This window comes from Gossypium arboreum, chromosome 11, assembly GCF_025698485.1.
Source record: "Gossypium arboreum isolate Shixiya-1 chromosome 11, ASM2569848v2, whole genome shotgun sequence".
Lineage (NCBI taxonomy): Eukaryota > Viridiplantae > Streptophyta > Magnoliopsida > Malvales > Malvaceae > Gossypium > Gossypium arboreum.
The window spans coordinates 118440438-118458779 of record NC_069080.1 but is presented as its reverse complement, the minus strand read 5'-3'; the positions used below and the strand labels follow the sequence as shown (position 1 = coordinate 118458779).

At 35.1% G+C, this 18342-nt stretch overlaps 1 protein-coding gene across 4 annotated transcripts; it reads right to left on the bottom strand.

The window, feature by feature from the left end:
- Window positions 1-2375: 2375 nt before the first annotated feature.
- LOC108473634 (uncharacterized) lies at window positions 2376-18342 on the bottom strand. Of its 4 annotated transcripts, XM_053021205.1 has the most exons (44): window positions 17964-18342; window positions 17219-17404; window positions 17021-17110; window positions 16440-16513; window positions 16155-16310; window positions 15783-15900; window positions 15531-15586; window positions 15387-15441; window positions 15231-15287; window positions 15006-15107; window positions 14485-14565; window positions 14330-14382; window positions 13751-13820; window positions 13292-13355; window positions 12320-12468; window positions 12109-12236; window positions 11959-12016; window positions 11583-11680; window positions 10683-10770; window positions 10508-10573; window positions 10367-10426; window positions 9983-10069; window positions 9497-9683; window positions 9212-9255; window positions 8996-9124; window positions 8753-8884; window positions 8617-8669; window positions 8427-8475; window positions 8220-8278; window positions 7954-8093; window positions 7684-7865; window positions 6893-7021; window positions 6729-6814; window positions 6488-6603; window positions 6258-6370; window positions 6009-6132; window positions 5688-5809; window positions 4987-5173; window positions 4668-4896; window positions 4099-4423; window positions 3808-3947; window positions 3207-3331; window positions 2897-3098; window positions 2376-2750 (listed from the first exon to the last, which is right to left on the bottom strand). In XM_053021205.1, exons 1-44 carry the CDS (start codon window positions 18066-18068, stop codon window positions 2663-2665), a joined length of 4962 nt encoding a protein of 1653 aa, XP_052877165.1. In that variant the 5' UTR covers window positions 18069-18342; the 3' UTR covers window positions 2376-2662. The 4 variants fall into 4 exon arrangements, with proteins under 4 accessions (XP_052877165.1, XP_052877167.1, XP_052877166.1 ...); XM_053021207.1 differs by lacking the exons at window positions 16155-16310; window positions 16440-16513; window positions 17219-17404; window positions 17964-18342 and having other exon boundaries at window positions 15791-15900; XM_053021206.1 differs by lacking the exons at window positions 16155-16310; window positions 16440-16513; window positions 17219-17404; window positions 17964-18342 and having other exon boundaries at window positions 15387-15586.

The window sequence follows — 18342 nt, the reverse complement described above, 5'->3', positions numbered from 1 at the left end:
GACCTCCACTTAAAGTTCTATAGCTATTAGACACCTTTAGCTTATAGAACTCAAGTTTTACACCTTACGCGATTTAGTCCTTTTTATCGAATTAAGCACTCGAACGATAAAATTTCTTAACGAAACTTTCACACAATCATTTTATCATACTGTAAACATTGAAATAATAATAAAATAATTATTTTGACGTCGGATTTGTGGTCCCAAAACCACAATTCAGATTTGACTAAAAACGGGCTGTTACACTATCTTCATGTAAGTGTAGCACGAATGCTCACACTCTCCAAACACACCACGTTATCTACGGTGAATGGAGTTATGGTCGACATTCCCTTATCACTCCAACGCTATCTTCGGGCCACAATGCCTTAACACATAATAAAAATAGCGAGTACTCACAATCCTATGGTATGCCAATGATATCCAATGGTTCCAAATAATCACAATGCCAACATATCCACTTATACACATATTCACTCACCGTTTTATACAAGCTTTCACTTGTTAACAATACTTTCTCAACACTTTTAATGCACTCTCAAATGCTATCACAATTGTTCAAAAGAGCCATAATCATATTAAATTATTTAGGTGCGCATAAAATCAACAAGCACTTATCAATCATTGTCATTTACACATAACACATGCTTAATATTTCACATGATTCACATATCACAATAAACAAGCATCGAATTTAATAGTCCATAGATCAAGTAAGAATAGTTACTCTCGAGGCTTATATTAGGTGTTTAGACCAACCTAAGCTCCTATTCAACCTTAGGAATCATGCCTAAGAGCCGCAACTCCAATCACTCACCCAGTCGATGCCTTGTGCGCAACAATCTCAAACGAGCTTTTATTTCCCTTTTGCCTTTATCGTAGAAGCTCGCAACGAGTCCGGCACTCTGCATTCACATTAATTATTAACAACCTTAAACTAAAAAAAAATAGCAACAAAATCACCACTCTAAGCTCACTTTTCTTAAAACGAAAATCAACTCATTTTGTCGTAATTTGAGGTTTCCTCACTCGATTTTTATTCCTAAACCTTAATTAAGTTTCTAAACATCCTATTTAACATATTATTACTAATATAAACCTTTAATTTTACCTAACTTCCCGAATTTAAAATTTTCGAAAAATCAAGTTGTATGAACATACAAAGGGGGGAAATTTAAAATTCATTAAAATTGGATACCAATCTATCAAATTTAGTTCAAATACCTTCTATTTAGTTAAAATATATTAGAAATAAATAAAAACATTAAGTATACTCATTATTTTGGATTTCACCATTTTGAATCGAAATTTGATTAAAAAGCTTTAAATTTTAAAATTCTTAAGACACTCGGTTAAATTCCGAATTAGAAAAACAAAAACCTTAATCTAATCATAATAAGTAAAGGCATTACCTCAATTTGAAGAAAACAACAAGTTGTGGAGCCAATTTGAAATTGAATGTGAGAAGAACAATAACGAATTTGATGAGTATTTAATGATTTTTCTTTAAAATTCAAAGGTGTTGAGGTGTTTGGATAGCTAGGAAATCACCAAGTATGAGTTAATTTTGAGAGAAAATATAATATTTGAATTCGAAAAAAAATTTTGAATGAGTAGCTAAACGGGAGGAAAGGGACGTGAAGGTTTTTAAGGAAGATGTACAATTTTTCTTTTTTTAAAAGGAAACTTTTCCTTTTAAAAACTCTCAATTTTTCCATTTTTTTCAAATCCTAATTTTCACCACTTAATCCTAATTTTCACCACCTAATTTTAGACCCAATAATTATTTTAATTTTTATTATTACCATTATTATTTAGTTGATTATTTTATCCTATTTTAATTATTATGATATTAAACCCAATTTTTTTCTCGAGCCCATAACCTAATACTCAATTCTACCAACCTGATTTTCAGGATGTGAAATGAATCACCTTGATATTGATCTATCCTTTGCTCGAAATCATGTTCAAACTCAGCTAAGGCTTTGTTAATCACGTTCATGTTGCAAATCAACTTGCTGTACATTAACCAAACCACCTCTTAAGCAAGCATTTACCCGATGCCGGGTGAAGGGGTGTATTAATGTGTCTTGGGTAGTATCCATTTGGTGTTTTGAATAAGTCTCCCTGATGTATGGAAGTACTTCTTGGGGTTACTAGTTTTAGTTGGTTATTTATTTATGTACTTAAAACAGGAAATCCTTCAATAAGAATGCAACAATTATTCTCTTTTTCATTGAGACTTCACAAAATGTACCAATACTACTTTTTTTGTGGTGCTAGGATTGGAATTTTACCTTCTCTTCTTTCGGACACCCATTTTTGAACTCAAATAATAGTTTGTACGAACTTCAATAGCTAAAATTTTAATGCACTTTTTCAACCAAAATAAATAAAAAGTCAATAATTTTGCATGTGACATACTCATTACGCAAAAAAAATGAATATCCTCAGCTCACACTACTTTGAATACAACAAAACCTGGCCTTTGTCCTATAATATACAAACAAACTATTATACCAAAATAACAATGATAATAATAGAAAATCAGAGGATTAACCTATTCCAACCTCTCAAATTAACAAGCATGTAAAAGAATATGACTCGGTAGTACAATTTTTATCCCAAAAAAAAAAGAAAAAAGTGCAAAACGTTTTGTGTATCAACAGCCTGTGCTAACTTTCTCTAAAGTCAGTTCGTTTGCAATGAGTTTGAGCAAATCTTTTACCAGCTCTCTTACTCTACCTTCCCTGCCCATCCAAATGCATTATAGTTCGGTTTAGTCAGAATTACGGATAAAGAAATTGTTAAATGGAGAAGTGAATCCCATTAAAATAAAAACGATGTAATCGTAAACAATGTCTAATTTTAGTATAGATCTACTTATTGCTCTCACCTCGATACAACTAGTTCGGAGAGGGAGGGAAAAAGAACAAGCAGATGTGGTTGCTTGCCAGAACTTCCCTCTGCTAGGGTACTTCTTAAATGGGGATTCAGAGGAAGAACTGATGCAGTGTCAGAATGAATCACGAGACGAGCTAGTTCCTGAAGGACAAAGATTACTTCTTCAAGCCTTACTCTTGGTAGAGGACGATCACCTGTAGGCAGATCAAAATTCAGGGTTTCATAAATTGGGTCAGTAAGTGAACCTAAGCAAAAGAAGTTAACATTTTAAGAATTTGATTGCAAAAAGAAACTATACTTACCAACATCCTTTTCATCAGCTAAAAATCTATTTAAGATGCATTCACATCTCATCATGAGTACCATGATCACTAGTTTGCTGACCTCAGATCTCGTCAAACTCCAATTACCCTCTTCATCACTAAAGCTGTGAGAATGTTGTCACAAGATCAAAAGATTGAAATAAAGCAGACATCAAAGGCTATATAATCCATTCCACAGGTAAGGAGATGCTCACAGCAAGAATAGAAACAAGATGAATTCTATGCTTCTATGACTCTTCAAGTTTTTGAAATACCATGTCCAACATATATCCAGACATGGTATGTAAATATGAACTTACAAGGATCCTCTAAATACATCAAAAAACTAGGAGAAAATCAAGTCTACCCAAATTCTTGTTACTAAAAGGAAATGCAAAAGGTTATTGGAATGCTACATATGGACATTTTTCTAGCTTGACAAGAAAACATTTTAATACAACTAGACTTTCTATAGGTTAAGTCTACAATGTGCACCATTTTGCTAATGCAACTGTGATCAGGCTTTATAATATCAGTTATAACATATGAAAGTTACCATAGGACATGGGACAAAATATACTACTAAATTGTCTTTTATTACCTGCTCAGGGAAAATAATGTCTGTAAGCATTTCAAGGAAAACCTACTACAATGGAGAGGCATAAGTTCCACAGTCTCAACAGGTAAAGAGCATGTACGAGATGCACAGCGGTCCAAGGTAGAAACAAGTCGTTGCAGAATCTGTTAACATAAACAAAAGAATTAGGACTTTGAACTAACACATCAGAGTCAGCTATCTTTAATCAAAAAGTAGAACCGATTTTAGGTGGTAAAAAGCAAAATAAAAAAACTAGAACTTGAGCTAACGATGCTTTATAAGGGGATTACTTACCTCAATAGGGGCATCAATTGGGGACTTAAGAATATGCTCACCCAGAATGTCTACAATGGTCATCTCAAGGGACTCATCATCCTTGAGTGTGGCAGGTGAGAGGGAATTGGAAGGAAGAGCACGCCCACAATAACCCACAAGAAATATTTCATAGACATCAGCAACTTTTTTCCATATACGCAACCTTGCAGGCTTACTAAATTTTGAATCTGGTCCACTGTCCACAGTTGTTTCGCTGATATCACCAACAAGCATACGATTAAAGCCCTTAACAGCTAATCTCCAAAGTGAATCATCGGGATTGTCTCTTCTTGTTGTCATTGACCTAACAAAATTAACAATTATAGAAGCAATTAAAAAATAATTACTTCAGTCCCTATAACAAACCCAAGAAACAGATATAAAGGAGTATATTAGTTCGTTGGGCAGATACCAAAATCAGATTCTATCAATTAAACGGACACAAATATCGATTACCTACCACTTGCAGATATTAAAACCTAGAAAATAGACTGTAAAAATAGTCACAGTAGAAAATATTACGCATCAGTAAATGCAGTATCATATACCTCCCTAGGCTATGTATAACTTCCGGAAAAATGATATACTTTTCAACTGCTGGAGCTTGTAGAATGAGATCTACCAGAACGGGAATAAGTTTTTCTGCCAACAAATAACTGGGGATATTAACTGTTGCTTCTTGAGCAGAACTGGAAGTCGGAGATGGAAGTTCAGCCTTCTGCACAGAGGCAGAGGCAGTATCATTGGGCGTCTCACACTTCATTTTCACATTAACATCTGCATAAATAATACATAAAATCTGAGCTTCTCGTTTATCAAGGTATAGTCAAAGATTTCTGATCAACTGCAGTGAAGCCTTATCTGTACCTGGAATATGATCACTAGTGCTAACTTCTCCTGCCTCCTCTTCCTCACCCTGTGGAGGAGAATCTTGGCCTGGAAGATATTGTAAGAGTTCTCGTAGAAGAATGAGCCACATTGAAGAAAGGTGCTCAGCTGGGTGTAAAATTGGCAAGACTTCCAGCACAGTTCGTAACAAATGAGGAACATGTCCCTGAAAAAGTGCAGCATAAATGCATGCAAATGAATGCTACAAAATATTCAAAGCAGCTTTTGGGTTTGGGATTATTTGTCTCATAAATACTCGGTGATTTAGTGGGCTACCTCCCTTCGACCCATTTGTATAATGGGGTGGCACTACCAATTAGGCTCTAAGGCTACAACTAACACAGTAACTGCTATGGTCAATTCAAAGCCACAGCCAGTCCTCATAGAAAAAAGAATCCATAATTTGCCAAAAATGCATGGAAATATTGGAAGTTTACAACAAGAACAAAGGATTACTTAAATAACTTCTTCAAACAATGAACCCAGGCCAGCCCATAAAATATCAAGGTTAAGATGAGGAAAGGGAAGATTTAGCTGGTATCAAACCCAGTAAGTGCACATAATTGTTGATCTTTGCTACATCTAGTAGTTGATTTTGACATTTCAAACTCCTATCTTATTTTCAAGAACCAAAAGGGATATTGAACTATAAAATAAGCTTTGTTCATAAAAACACTTACAGGCTCAGCTTCACAGTTGTCACTTTTTGTCACAGTCTGCTTGATTGCCAAACCAATGATTGCAAGCAACCGTTTGTACATTTGATCATCAAACATCCTTTGTGCTTGCACATACAGTTCTCCTATCAAGTTTGAAGAAATTATAAAATACATAAGCATATCCAAAACACGGTTCTTCATTTTGGAGTTGGAAATAATGTAACAATTATCTGTCTTGTAAATCAATTTGTTAACTTAAGAGGTGAATGATTCGTATAATTGTGCATGCATTTTACTTTCTTTTTGCAAATAAATTCAACTAAGATAAAAATAGAAGATTACCAAGACCGAGCAAAACCTCCTGCTTCACCTTGATAGTTGTACTACCATTGTAGTTTGGTGATTTTTGAAGAAAAACCTCATAGACATCTAGTACTGAGACAAGATAAGGTGTTGGAAAGTTCCCCTAAAAAGAAAGTATTTACTTTATGGCATAAGTGAGTATTTTAACAGGGTTTTGAAGAGGTTGAATGAAATTAGCTAACTTCAAAGCATGAATTTCCACTACAGATGATAAAGTTTTAGAAGCACCTTGCTGCAATGACCAAGCACGGTTGTCTGTAAACAATTTATTGCTGCAAGAGAAACCTCTTTACTACCATTGAAAATGCTATTTTTTACAAAGAGAAGCAAAGATTCCCACCCTGCAAAAAAAAGTGAATTTTCTGGGAAATCTTAGCAGCAAGGAAAAATAAAGGGCCGGGGGTGTGCTGGAAAGATGAAACTATAGATTCATCAAAGGAACCAAATTATGGTCATACCCGACCAGAAATTGTTTAAGCTTCTGAGGAAAGGAAAGAAAGAACGCAACAATCGTGCTATTCCACCGAAGACTAGTACAAGTGTTTCATCCCATTGTTTCTGAGCTGTGTTCCGACTACATTTATTTTTTTAAGGATCAGAAAGTCATATAGCAAGAGAAATGACTGTCTACAATTATGATAAAAGAATGTAAACTGATTACATATGTATAGATACATGCAACCAGAATTATTTTATTACCTATGATGAATAAGCATGTGAACTGCTTTTCCTCCTCGAATTCCAAGTTCTTTCCCTTGCCATTCATCCTTTGATGAAGTTGCTGCCTGCAAGCAAAATCCTTGAAGCCTATTTACAAAGTTACGTAAAAGTCTTTTTGTGTCCTTGACAGCTGATTACCCTACCATATGGGAAACACGATCTAATGTTGGGAAAACATAATTCCAGAGACAGTCCTCCCACATGCTTTCTGAAAGTTTTTGCCCATGACCTCCAAGAATTTGAAAGAGTGTCCTGATAGCTGAATTTCTAACCTACATTATATGTTAAATTTAACATAATTAAAGGATTTAAATATCCAATGGCAATCAAATCACAGCTTGAGTCCAAATAAAGCCCAACAGGAGAATTTCAAAAGGTTTGAATATGAAGATAGAAGGTAACGAGAAGGTTAACTATAACAAGAATTAAAAATGTCGAGGAGAATAAATTTTCTTGTCTAACAGATCTTGTCAAGCCTCCATTGTTAACTAGCATCACTAAAGCCTGTTACTTGAATACATCAAACTTCAAGTTAAGCATACGAAGCTAGTCAATTCTTGAATGAGATACACATCTTTGGAAAACCAACATCTTACAGATAAACTGAACCTGTTAAGAAACTACCAGCTTCAAAGCACAGGTACTATGCATTTACATTTAACTAAAAATATTAGCATTTTTATGCAAGGTCTCCTCTCCAAGAAAAGACTTTCCAACAGCCACATATCTAATGTGGACCATCAAACATATCTCACCATGAGCAACACAGATATATATATTACCCAATCTCAATATTTTCTTTCATCTGTTCATTTCCTGGTTGCTAGGATTTTAGGAAATTCTTTAGCACCTAGCACCAGTTGATTTGTAGAATGAGAATTGCAGAAACAGAAATAAAACATAGACACCATTATAACAGGAAAGCTAATCATACCTCTGGCCTTTCATCAGCTCCAAGTTTTTGAAGCAATGAGAAAACAGAGACTATCAACTTATCTCGGTCCACCATATTGGCTGAGGGAGAATGGCTGTTAATGTCAACAGATATATTGTCTGTCTGCTCTTCCCCATTTTGACCATCCATTTTATTTGAAACAGAAATAACCTCCATAATTTCTGTAGTTGTTTCCTGATTGTAAATTAATACCACTCACAAGAACATGCACTCAAACAATGATGAGATAAAAATATAATGGCACTTTACCTGTTTCCTTCTCTTCTGCAGACTCATGTGACAATCCCTTCACAATAAAGTCCGTTGTAGTCCATAATAGCCCAATTGCAGTCAAGCTTATATTCAACTCGGTTTTTTGAGCACCATATGCTCCAGTAACATCAATACATCTGCAATTTTCAGATGCATATTTTGTTACCCTCTAGTATTGCACGTGTCCTTCTTTCAATGGTCAAAATAAACTTGTAAAAATAAAACAATAAAACAATTAAAAATTTAATCACCCGGGATCTTACACATTGAGATAGTCTGGAGGTATGGATGAAAGTCCATCATTCATAATCACACGCAGGCTCTATATAGTAAAAGAAAAAGTTAGGTCGAACTTACTTTATAGAACTAACCATAATATCAGCATGTATGTGCTTGTGTAACAAAGGAAAGACGATTTCAGAAGATTAATATGAATTTCACCAACATTTCTCAGGCAAAGATTCACAAACCTGGAAACCCAGAGTGACAAGATCCTTTTCAGATGCATCTGCAACTGACCTAAATGAGAGAAAAAGCAGAGATGACTGATAAAACAGAACCAGATAAGATGAAGTAAATTATCAGAAATCTCAGAATGCCTAACAACCCCCCAAATGACAAAAAATAAAGTGGAAGTAAACAGCAGAGAAGAAGGCAAACCTCAACAATTCAAGTATATCAGGCCAACAGTATCGCAATTTTTCTCCGCACCTCTGGGAAAGCATTTGTAATTAAAAACAAAATGAGCATAGTAATTAACTTAAGCTTCAATCAGTTTCCCTGCTGTAGCATATACCTCCAAGACATGCAGAAGAATTTTCAATGACCCAGCACGGACATCAATGCTTTGAGAAGACGAATATAGGACCCTCAGAGGAGATATGACAGCAGATTCAAGCAGCCTTAGTTCTGTTTCATTACTTTCTAACTACACACACACAGAGAAGAGTAACTATAAGCGGCATGAATATACATACACACACATATATGTCCTCAAATCATATAGTTAATCCAGTCATAAAAAAGCAGAAATTCTCACATCCTGAGAATTGTCATCAGATCTGGACAATGCATGATCTTCATTTTCAGAACCTAAAACAGCACAAATTGATTGATCCAACGCATCAAGTGCCATGTTTCTCAAATGCTGATTAGAATTGTCAGCAAGCTGCAGCATTTCTTTTTGTCATGAAAGATCTAAACTCTAAATAATGCTAGCATTACTCATTGAATGAGAAGTATAAGTTATGATCACCTCAAGAAAGTGCCCAACAACTTGATCCCACAATGGTAAAACACCTGTACCAGGAAAAAATCGATAAAAATTTAAGCCAAATTTTTCTTCATATTGCTGAAGGTTTTGGCAGTTACGCTCTTTATAATAAGTTAATAACAAACATAAGCATGAAGAGCAGATAAATCTGCAAAAATTCAAACATGGGAAGATTTGTGAATATTGATGTGAGGCATGAACCTATGTTAATGTCATCTATTATGATTATGAAACTTCAAGAAACATCAGCAAAACCATACTACTTACGGTGAAGATTGTTGACAAGGATGGATATCATTCTTTCAACTGAAAAACTGATACTCCCAATTTTCTGACTTGTTGATGGTCCAAAACCACTTGAAGTGTCAAGCATGCATTGATGTGACAATTGACAAAGTGCAGAAAGAAGTGACTTAACAGCAGATATGTGCATAAGTGCTGAGCTCTCGAACAGCTTTCAAGAAAAAACATAAGGTTAGATACTGCACCTTATTATTACTTATTTACAAGATAGAAAGGGTAGTGGAAACTAGAAGGAAAAAAAATGGAAGAAAAACATAAAACAGGTAGTTCCAAATATTCTGGAACACCATCCACTTTTTACAATGGATTTTTGAAAATCCTCAAAGTTTGGCCATTGACTACATAAGAGAATATGGACAAAAGGAACAGTCAAGGTCAAAATTTTCCATTAGAGTTCCCCAAGCCTTTATCAGCTATTATACCATACCAAAAAGTACTAGTTTCTAATACCTGAGAATTTAAAGAGGAGAGAATACTGAAATCACTGTATTGACCAGATAATGCTCTTGTAACTCTTGGCACAGATGTAGAAATTTCCTGTAGTTACAAAAGATAAGAGATTTTTACAGTTTAATGAGTGTATTGGTGTATTGATATAAACTCTGTTCAAACGCCAGAACTCAAGGAATGGGTTAACAACTTAAAAAATCATTTTCAGAACACCAAGACGTAATTGAGTTGTCTCAAGGGAAAACAAGGCATCAGCAATAGGGAAACTATTGCTTATTCCAGTATAATGCTGTTGAAACTACTAACTTTATTTTATTGAATGACAACAAGATGGATACGGGATGCTGCTGAAAAAATTACACCTAAAAATGTTTCCCAAATTACCTGTGTGGCGGCATGTGGCGAATGGATTGCTCTGTCCAGCGCAGACAAAGTTTCCAACACCTACATTTATATATATCATGAACAATTATAATTTTTAAATCTCACCGTGTTCAGAAAGATATAAAAACCAGACCAACATACCAAAACCCAAGAGGGGCCCAACACATTATGTAGTCTATGAGCAATGTTGAAGAGAGTCCTCAAAGCCTGGGTCATGAGTGCAATTAGAACATTATCTAGTTCAAGAGTGTTTAATCTGTTATATGATCTGGAAAATTAAGTGAATATACCATACTCACGAAACCATTCATGATACCTGCACGTTCTTTGGTGTAAGGACAATGTTATCTCTCTGGTCAAAATTTATATCAGAACGCTTTGATGCAGGAGAGAGTAATACGCCACTGAAATCTCAATTTTAAGCATTGTTAGAATGCTAGTACAACCTTTAAGAGGATACACTACAAATATTTCTACAACAAATTATGCATGTATCACCTTTAAAAAGAACAATTAAGTGTGCTAAACAATTGCATAAAATGTTTAAAGAGAAAATACCAAACAATGTACATTAGATTTATAAAAGCCCGACACCATCACAATTGTATTCAGAAGCTTTATCGTGACTTATTGATGGACTCATGAGGAACTTTGCTTGTAGCTTCTCTTTTACAAGGAATCAATGGGTCTCTTCTAGTGAAGTTATTGGTTACATCTTTCACTTCAAGCTACCTGATTTTCTATATTTTAATGCTGACAGTCCTGCTTTTTATATTTATGCTTCAAACAATTTCCAAAGGCATTGTGCCATTTGCTAGACTAGTAGCTCAATCTTCCAGATTTTGCTAAATCCCCATATTGGGTCTGTTTCATTCCACGGCTTTTTACTAGTCACCTTGATAGCAGTGCCTATGATTTCAAAAAACCTTAAAAGCAAATGGGGTCACTCTTAAGCAACAATGAGAATAAATAGATTTCTCTTATTGATATTCTTTCCGGTGTTTTTGTTGCAAGAAACGAAGGAAAAAATTAATAACACTATTTTGTCAAAAAAACTGATTAAGAACACCTTATAAAGGGGGATTCAGGGAGGATGGAGACAGAGTATTACTTTTGAAACCACAGTAACCTCTACACTAGACCCCAAACCTCCCTAGGAGAAAAAGGGAAACAACCTTTTCAGAAATCAGAAACCACTGTAATCATTAAGCTATACCTTCTTCTTTCCACTTCGTTTGGGAAATTGATGGTAAATTTGCAAAGTGATGCTAAGAAAGAATTTAAAGGCTCTATGGCATGAAGTACTCCACATGCCTGCAGAATATTCAAAAAGGGTCAGCAGAAACGATCATCTTGCATTGGAACATCCATATCTAATTAAATAGAGTCCATTAGAAAATTTAGGCCTCTACTGCAGTGAACAAATATTAATGGTTAGGCAGTTACTACAAGTGGAAACAACGATAAGTTGCTTTTGAAAGAACTAAAACACAAATTATCCAACCCATAGGTATTAAGGCTTAGTTGAATTGATAGAAATAGCAGTGAAAATTAGCAGACAATTTATAATTTATTATGCAATACAGGGTTACCTGAGTAAATGCCTGATACCCCTTTAATATTTCCAACACAATAGCCTCTCCTTGAGACCTTCAAATTGAACTAGAATTAGAATGCATACACAACTGGTTTTGCTTGAGAGAAACAGAAACACAAAATCAGAGAAAAAAAATTCACCCAACCTTGCTAAAATAAGGGACAGAGCATCAAGAATAGTCAACCACAATGAATCAACCATTGAAATACAGAGAACTGCAGTTTTTCCCGTGCATTTTGCTGAAGGTACATAATCACATCTAGGAGATTCAAGCTGCTTGTATCAAGAGAATAGAAAATTTGGTAAAAAACGAAAAGCATACAACATTATATAAGACAGGACACATTCCCACTTACCTCCCCAGCATCCACAGCTTCATCAGTCAGTGAAGCTACAGTAAAGACAACACCCAGCAAACCTTCAATTGCCAAAGAAATAGCATGTGCCTCGCTAGCAACCAGGACTGCAGCATTTGATGCATCATTGTCAAGACTCCACTCAATTCCTGCCAATCACAAACCAACATCACAGAAATAAAGTTATTAAGCAAGAAACTACGGAATAGTTGTAAGTCTACATACCTGTACTGTTAATGGAGGGGATGCATCTGATGCATCAATCCATTTAACTAAGAGAAGGACATCTCTAAAGTCTAAAAACTAACTATCTGCATATATATTGAGCTATGAGCTGTGTGCGATGAAACCAATATGACCTAGGAAATTTCTATTGTATTTCAAAGATTGGCCACCAGTGAAACTCATTTACAGATTTTTCAACAGGATCATTCTTTTTACAGATGTATACAGATAAGTAACTAAATGTAGCAGTTAAGAACACTACAGAGTGGCACTGCTGAAGAATTTCAGTTCTAGTAATAACAATCTGTTGCTACTTATGCAAAATAAAACAAAAAAGCCACTACCACATTTGCAATCGCTGTAATACTCAGTTCTATGAAATTATTTCCTTTCCTTCTTCCAGACAGGAAGATGGACACATTTCATATTTTCAATCTTCTACATTCTAGCAGTTTTAATTCCAATTAATTGCAAATGTATAAAAGAAACCATGTCATCTTTGGAAAACAGTGGCAACGCATTTTTTTTTCTTAATTCCAAAGTTGCTGGATCAAATGAAACAAAAATACAAGTCTTTAAAAGAAGAATAGGAATTGCCATGGTGAAACAAATTATGAAATAAAGAACATCTTCAATTTCTCATTTTATCTGCAGATACTAAGGATAAACATAGCCAAAGACAGCAAAGCACATTGGACAAGATGAACTACAAGTCCAAAATTTAAAACAAGAAAGAAAGCATATCACCTTTAGCTTTGCTACTGAACATCCCCGCAACTGCTGCCAGGCTCTCTTCACTAGTCTCAAGAAACTAACAGATAGAAAATGATGTTAGAGAAGGGTTTAATGTGTCCTCAGGTATCTCATCTGTATTAAAATAAACTCCCCAAGTTGAAAGTGTCTAAATGTAAAAACTCACAGTGAACAAGAAAATAGTCCAGTTATCATAAGTTAATGTCACGGCAGAGCCAACAGATGATAGAGAACAAAAATTGAGAAAGAAATATGGCAGGGTTGAAGTGAAGGAAAATGTCGAAATTTTAATCTCACAGTAAGCTAAAATTTATTCAACCTCACGAAAATCAAACAGTGAAACAAAGACAAACTACAGATTTTCAAATAAATACACCTAGAGACAATCAAATCCTTGTGAACAGGAAACTAAGAAAAACTGACATGATTGAACCTTAATGAACAATATTTCACCTGTACACTTGAAACAACTCGAGCAAGAGCTTTAACCATACCCTCCACAACATTTGTGTTCTTTGGATGCCTGAAAGAGAAAATTCATAAGATTACTCTTGTTTTCCAAAAATTAACCAACTAGTGAAGAAGGGGAGGAGGGAAGAAACAAGAACAAACTTTGATATCTGAAATTGAGTAACAAATGACTAATTGAAATTTGAATTTAATCAAACCAACATATGCACTGATCTGAGAAAAATTATAAAATTGGACATTAAGAATGATGTTTTCTTCAAATTCACATCAAATTTTGGTTAATGGCACAACTACAGCATTGGCCTCTTGAGACATGGACCGGGCAAAGGAATGCCACAAATTTGACCTAACTTCATAAAAGATACATCTACCATCCTGAGGATTGGTGGTGGCAGATAAGGACTGAGTTACCAATGACACGAAATTACAGTCCACGAAGAGTAGATTACGTTCAAAGCGCAAATAAATAAATAAAAGAAGAGGAAATAACATCAGCACTTCGCAGAGTTAAGAAACATGTATGCAACCAGAGAGAAAAAAGGTGGATGGTACCAAGCTTACATATCAAAGTTTTGGAAAAGGATGCGTAATGTCCGTGCTTCCACACAAAAGCCCTGACAAATCCCATATATAAGTTTAGACAAATTTCAAATTTTAAACAATTTGTAAATAAATCATAAAAGGAAAATATGGCACATCTAGGTTGTTGATTTTACTCTTAGGATCTCGAGAACGAGAATTCGATGCCATAATGGCAGATCAAGAAAAGTTAATTTGATCAGCATGCTAAGGAAAACCTGCATACCACAAGAACTAGCAGAATTAGGAGCGCCAATACACAGAGGTGAAACTGAGGGAATAATAATGTTGAAAAAAGGGTCTTAATTTTATCATAAACAGAAGGTATTAAACCAAAATGAAATTTACAAAAATTTAATACTAAAGGGTATGATACTATTAGTACATTAACTTAGTTATGGAGCCTTTTTACTAGTTGCCCTAACTTCCACTACCCAGTTACTTAATCCTCAGCTCTGAAGAAATGCCAAAATTAACTTTCTCATCCACATTGAATCATTAGACTCTACTTAGCATTTCCCACCTATCTAAACTCTAGAACCAGAGCCTGTTCCCCAGCACTTTCTAAATTGTTGACAAGTTTTACTTTTTACCTCTATTTTATCTACTACATCAGCATATAATTTCAAGAATGTAAAAAACCATAAATACAGCATACCTCACATTCCGTAATAAGAGATGAACTGTAAAGCTTGATAATATGAGCAACAGATCGTAAGACCAAGCGACGGAAATATGGCTCTCCAACTTCTCCTTCAAGCTGAATGCACATTCACAAAAATAAAACTGAAGAATGCCCAAATAAATTCAAGAAAGCCCTTAAAAGGGGAAAAGCTCTAGTAAGCAAGAGATGGATTTTGTCACAAGAGACCAAAGAAGCTACCTCATAGTTGGTTCGGAGTGAAGTCATTAAAAGTGAACAAATTTGGTGCTGCAAGACCTGTTAAAGTACCACACAAACTTTACAACTATTAAAGTCTTACTAGCATGTTTAGACAAAATAAGAAGAATATTTTCAGTCAGAAAATTCCGTTATTACCTGTTCATAAGGAACCAAAATCTTGAACATTGCCACGTAATTGGATAGGATGAACCTGCAAAACAAAAGCATTAAGCGCAAATGTCCTGAAGAGACTACAAGTTAAAGCACATAAATATGTAGAGGCAGAGGCAGATATCTCACTCAAGTATATCAAGTGCAAATGTCCGTTGAAGAGAGCTAACATGCAACCAACAAGCCTGCAAGGCAGAACCAAAAAGCAATCCATATAAGAAGCTCTGTTCTAATTTGTCATTGTTATCGATGAAATGCAGTCAGTTCAAGGAATCATTAATAGAGTAAAAAATTCCTAAAACCCACCAGTAATCAATTCTAGAGAAGCAATCTGGCTATTAAAAAAAAAACACAATCTAACATTTTAAAATTAACACATACAGATCCACCTGCAGCAAGAGCTGTCAGGTCTTCAAGCAAACGAAGCCCTAGCTTCCCAGAACTAGTTGCGGTCTCCCTCACCAATGATGACTTTCTAGAAGCAAAGTTGTTGTCCAACCTATCAATGCATTGGTTAGTTCAGATATTGACATGAACAAGAGTAAACCTTAGGCATTAAAAAGAAACTACATAAAAAAAAAAGAATGAAACAATATCTAGTTGGATGAGCATAGATACAAACAAAATGGTACTAATTGACATATGCACACACACAAAGGATACCAGATATTAACAATTGCAGGACAAATATAAATATGGGAGAAGATAACAAAATGGTTTTGGTAAAGCATGAAATCCACAAAAACAACATACTCTGAATTATTCATACTGCGATTAACATCACCAGTAACTGAGCTTGTTCGAGATATGTAACTTCCAGAACCAAACTTTTCAGCTGGAAGGGACTCGACAAGGACAACATGTTCAAAAACCAAAGCTACCGCCTGCCTGAAGGTAGCAGCAGCAGTGCTGAAAATAAAAGGATTTTAGATGAAAAGGGAAAGTTAGTAAAAAATGAGGGAAGCATCGCTGCAAAATACAGAAGCCTATGAGGGGAAGGTTGCTAATGGAAACCTCTTGACCTATAGAACAACTTACTTCCGAACACTGTCAGAAGATCGATTGTTTTCAAGAAGTTGAAGACAAATGCCAAGAGCTTTAGCCATATTCTCCTGATAATTATGCAGTAGACAAAACAGAACGTTAAGAAAACTGAACTTACTAATTAATTAATGCAGCCATTTTTGAAGCCTCACAGCTTTCAATGATTCCAATGTGTAATTACAGTTTACATGCAAAACATTTATTTTCTAAATTCATATTTATGTAGTCTATCTGGTGTTTCCAACTGCAATAAACGGATTCCTACTCAGGCTAGCCAATAGATACCTATGGGAAGTATACTCGATAAATTCCCAATAGAAACCCATGGGAAGTATGCTCAATATGTTCTCACTACCAACATACCTTAAGATTATGCGCATAAATCCTATACAAGAATTAGTAATTCAATACAAATGCATCAAGTTATTGGCAAAATACTAAAAAGCTTGCTTATTCTTCAGTTAAGGAAATTTGGTTAACGAAATTCAGTCTGACCATTTGCTGACTTCAGTTTAACCAGAACACATAGCATAAACCAGTCAGACAATGAAAACATGCGTGTAACCACTGTTCACCTCACTTTCAGGATGCAACCGTGACTGAAATATTATTAATATAGTCTGTAGAGTCTTTAATTGAACACTCTCATCTGACATTTCAGCATGCTGCAAGAAGAGCAACACGAATGCAAGATTTCAGTGGAACAAATTAACCATCCATAACTAAGTTTATGTTGAAAAAATAGCACAAAACAAAAACAAGCATAAACTTACATCTTTTAATGTAGGAAGTATCTCATTGAGAACTGATGGGGCAACCGCATCATGAGATATGAGCTTTTGTAGACATGAAAGGCCAATAACACTAAGCTTGACAGTTTTAACCTCACATGCCATCAAAAAAATCCGCACTATATCCTCATTAAGAGAAATTTCACTGGGACTTGACAATGTCCGAAGCTGCAAAACAGATAAGTTTCAAACTCAGCTGCTACCAGCTACAGTCAGACAAATCAGTGTAGCAAAACAACATCTCCTCTAATTCTACTATTTCCACGTTATGCATAGAATTTACAGAGTGCTTCATAGGATTTGTTAACTACAGGGTAATATCAATTTCCAAAGTCAAAGTGCCGCTAACAGCATTATATCCAAAAGAAAACCCTTCATTCAACGTCTGAACTTAGCTTAATTTTACTTTCAAAAAGATGATAAAGAATCTAGAATCTAATCAAAATCTTGCATAACAAAACTTATGGGAACTTAGAGTCGAATTTCATGTTTCGAAACAAAACAAAAAGCTCCACGGAATCAAATTAAACCGAAATTGTAATATTGTAATAACTAGTAAGTTTTCATTGCTTTTGTCTTCTAACCTTTTTTCGCTTCTTCTAAGCAAACAAAAGACGCAATAAATAATCATTTCAAGCTTAAAACATCAGACTTGAAAATGTGACAAAATAAACTAACATATACAAGCAATTCTACTAAACAGCTGCATATAAATGTGAATTATGACCTTTAATATGGCGTGTTCAGCAGCGTCCTTGACGGCGGGGTGGCGGCGTCGTGCTTCGGCGGAGAGAGCGCGGAGATCGGATTCAAGAACAGCCATGAAAGCCATCTCCTCAGAGCGCTCTCTGTCTCTTTTTCTCTCTTTCTCTTTCTAATTCTTGAATATGAATGAATTGCTAACCACTCAAATTTTAACGATGATAGAAATATACAAATTAATTGATCGAAATCGAAGAGCTCGGTCGCAGAAAAAAATGAAGAAAGTGAGCTTTGTAGATCTTGTTGTTCGAGTGAGAGATCTGTTGAGGAATGAGACTGTTCTCGCACGTGCAATAACCCTGTGGGATTGTTGAAAAGAGAATCTGTTTGCCCGAATTAAAGTA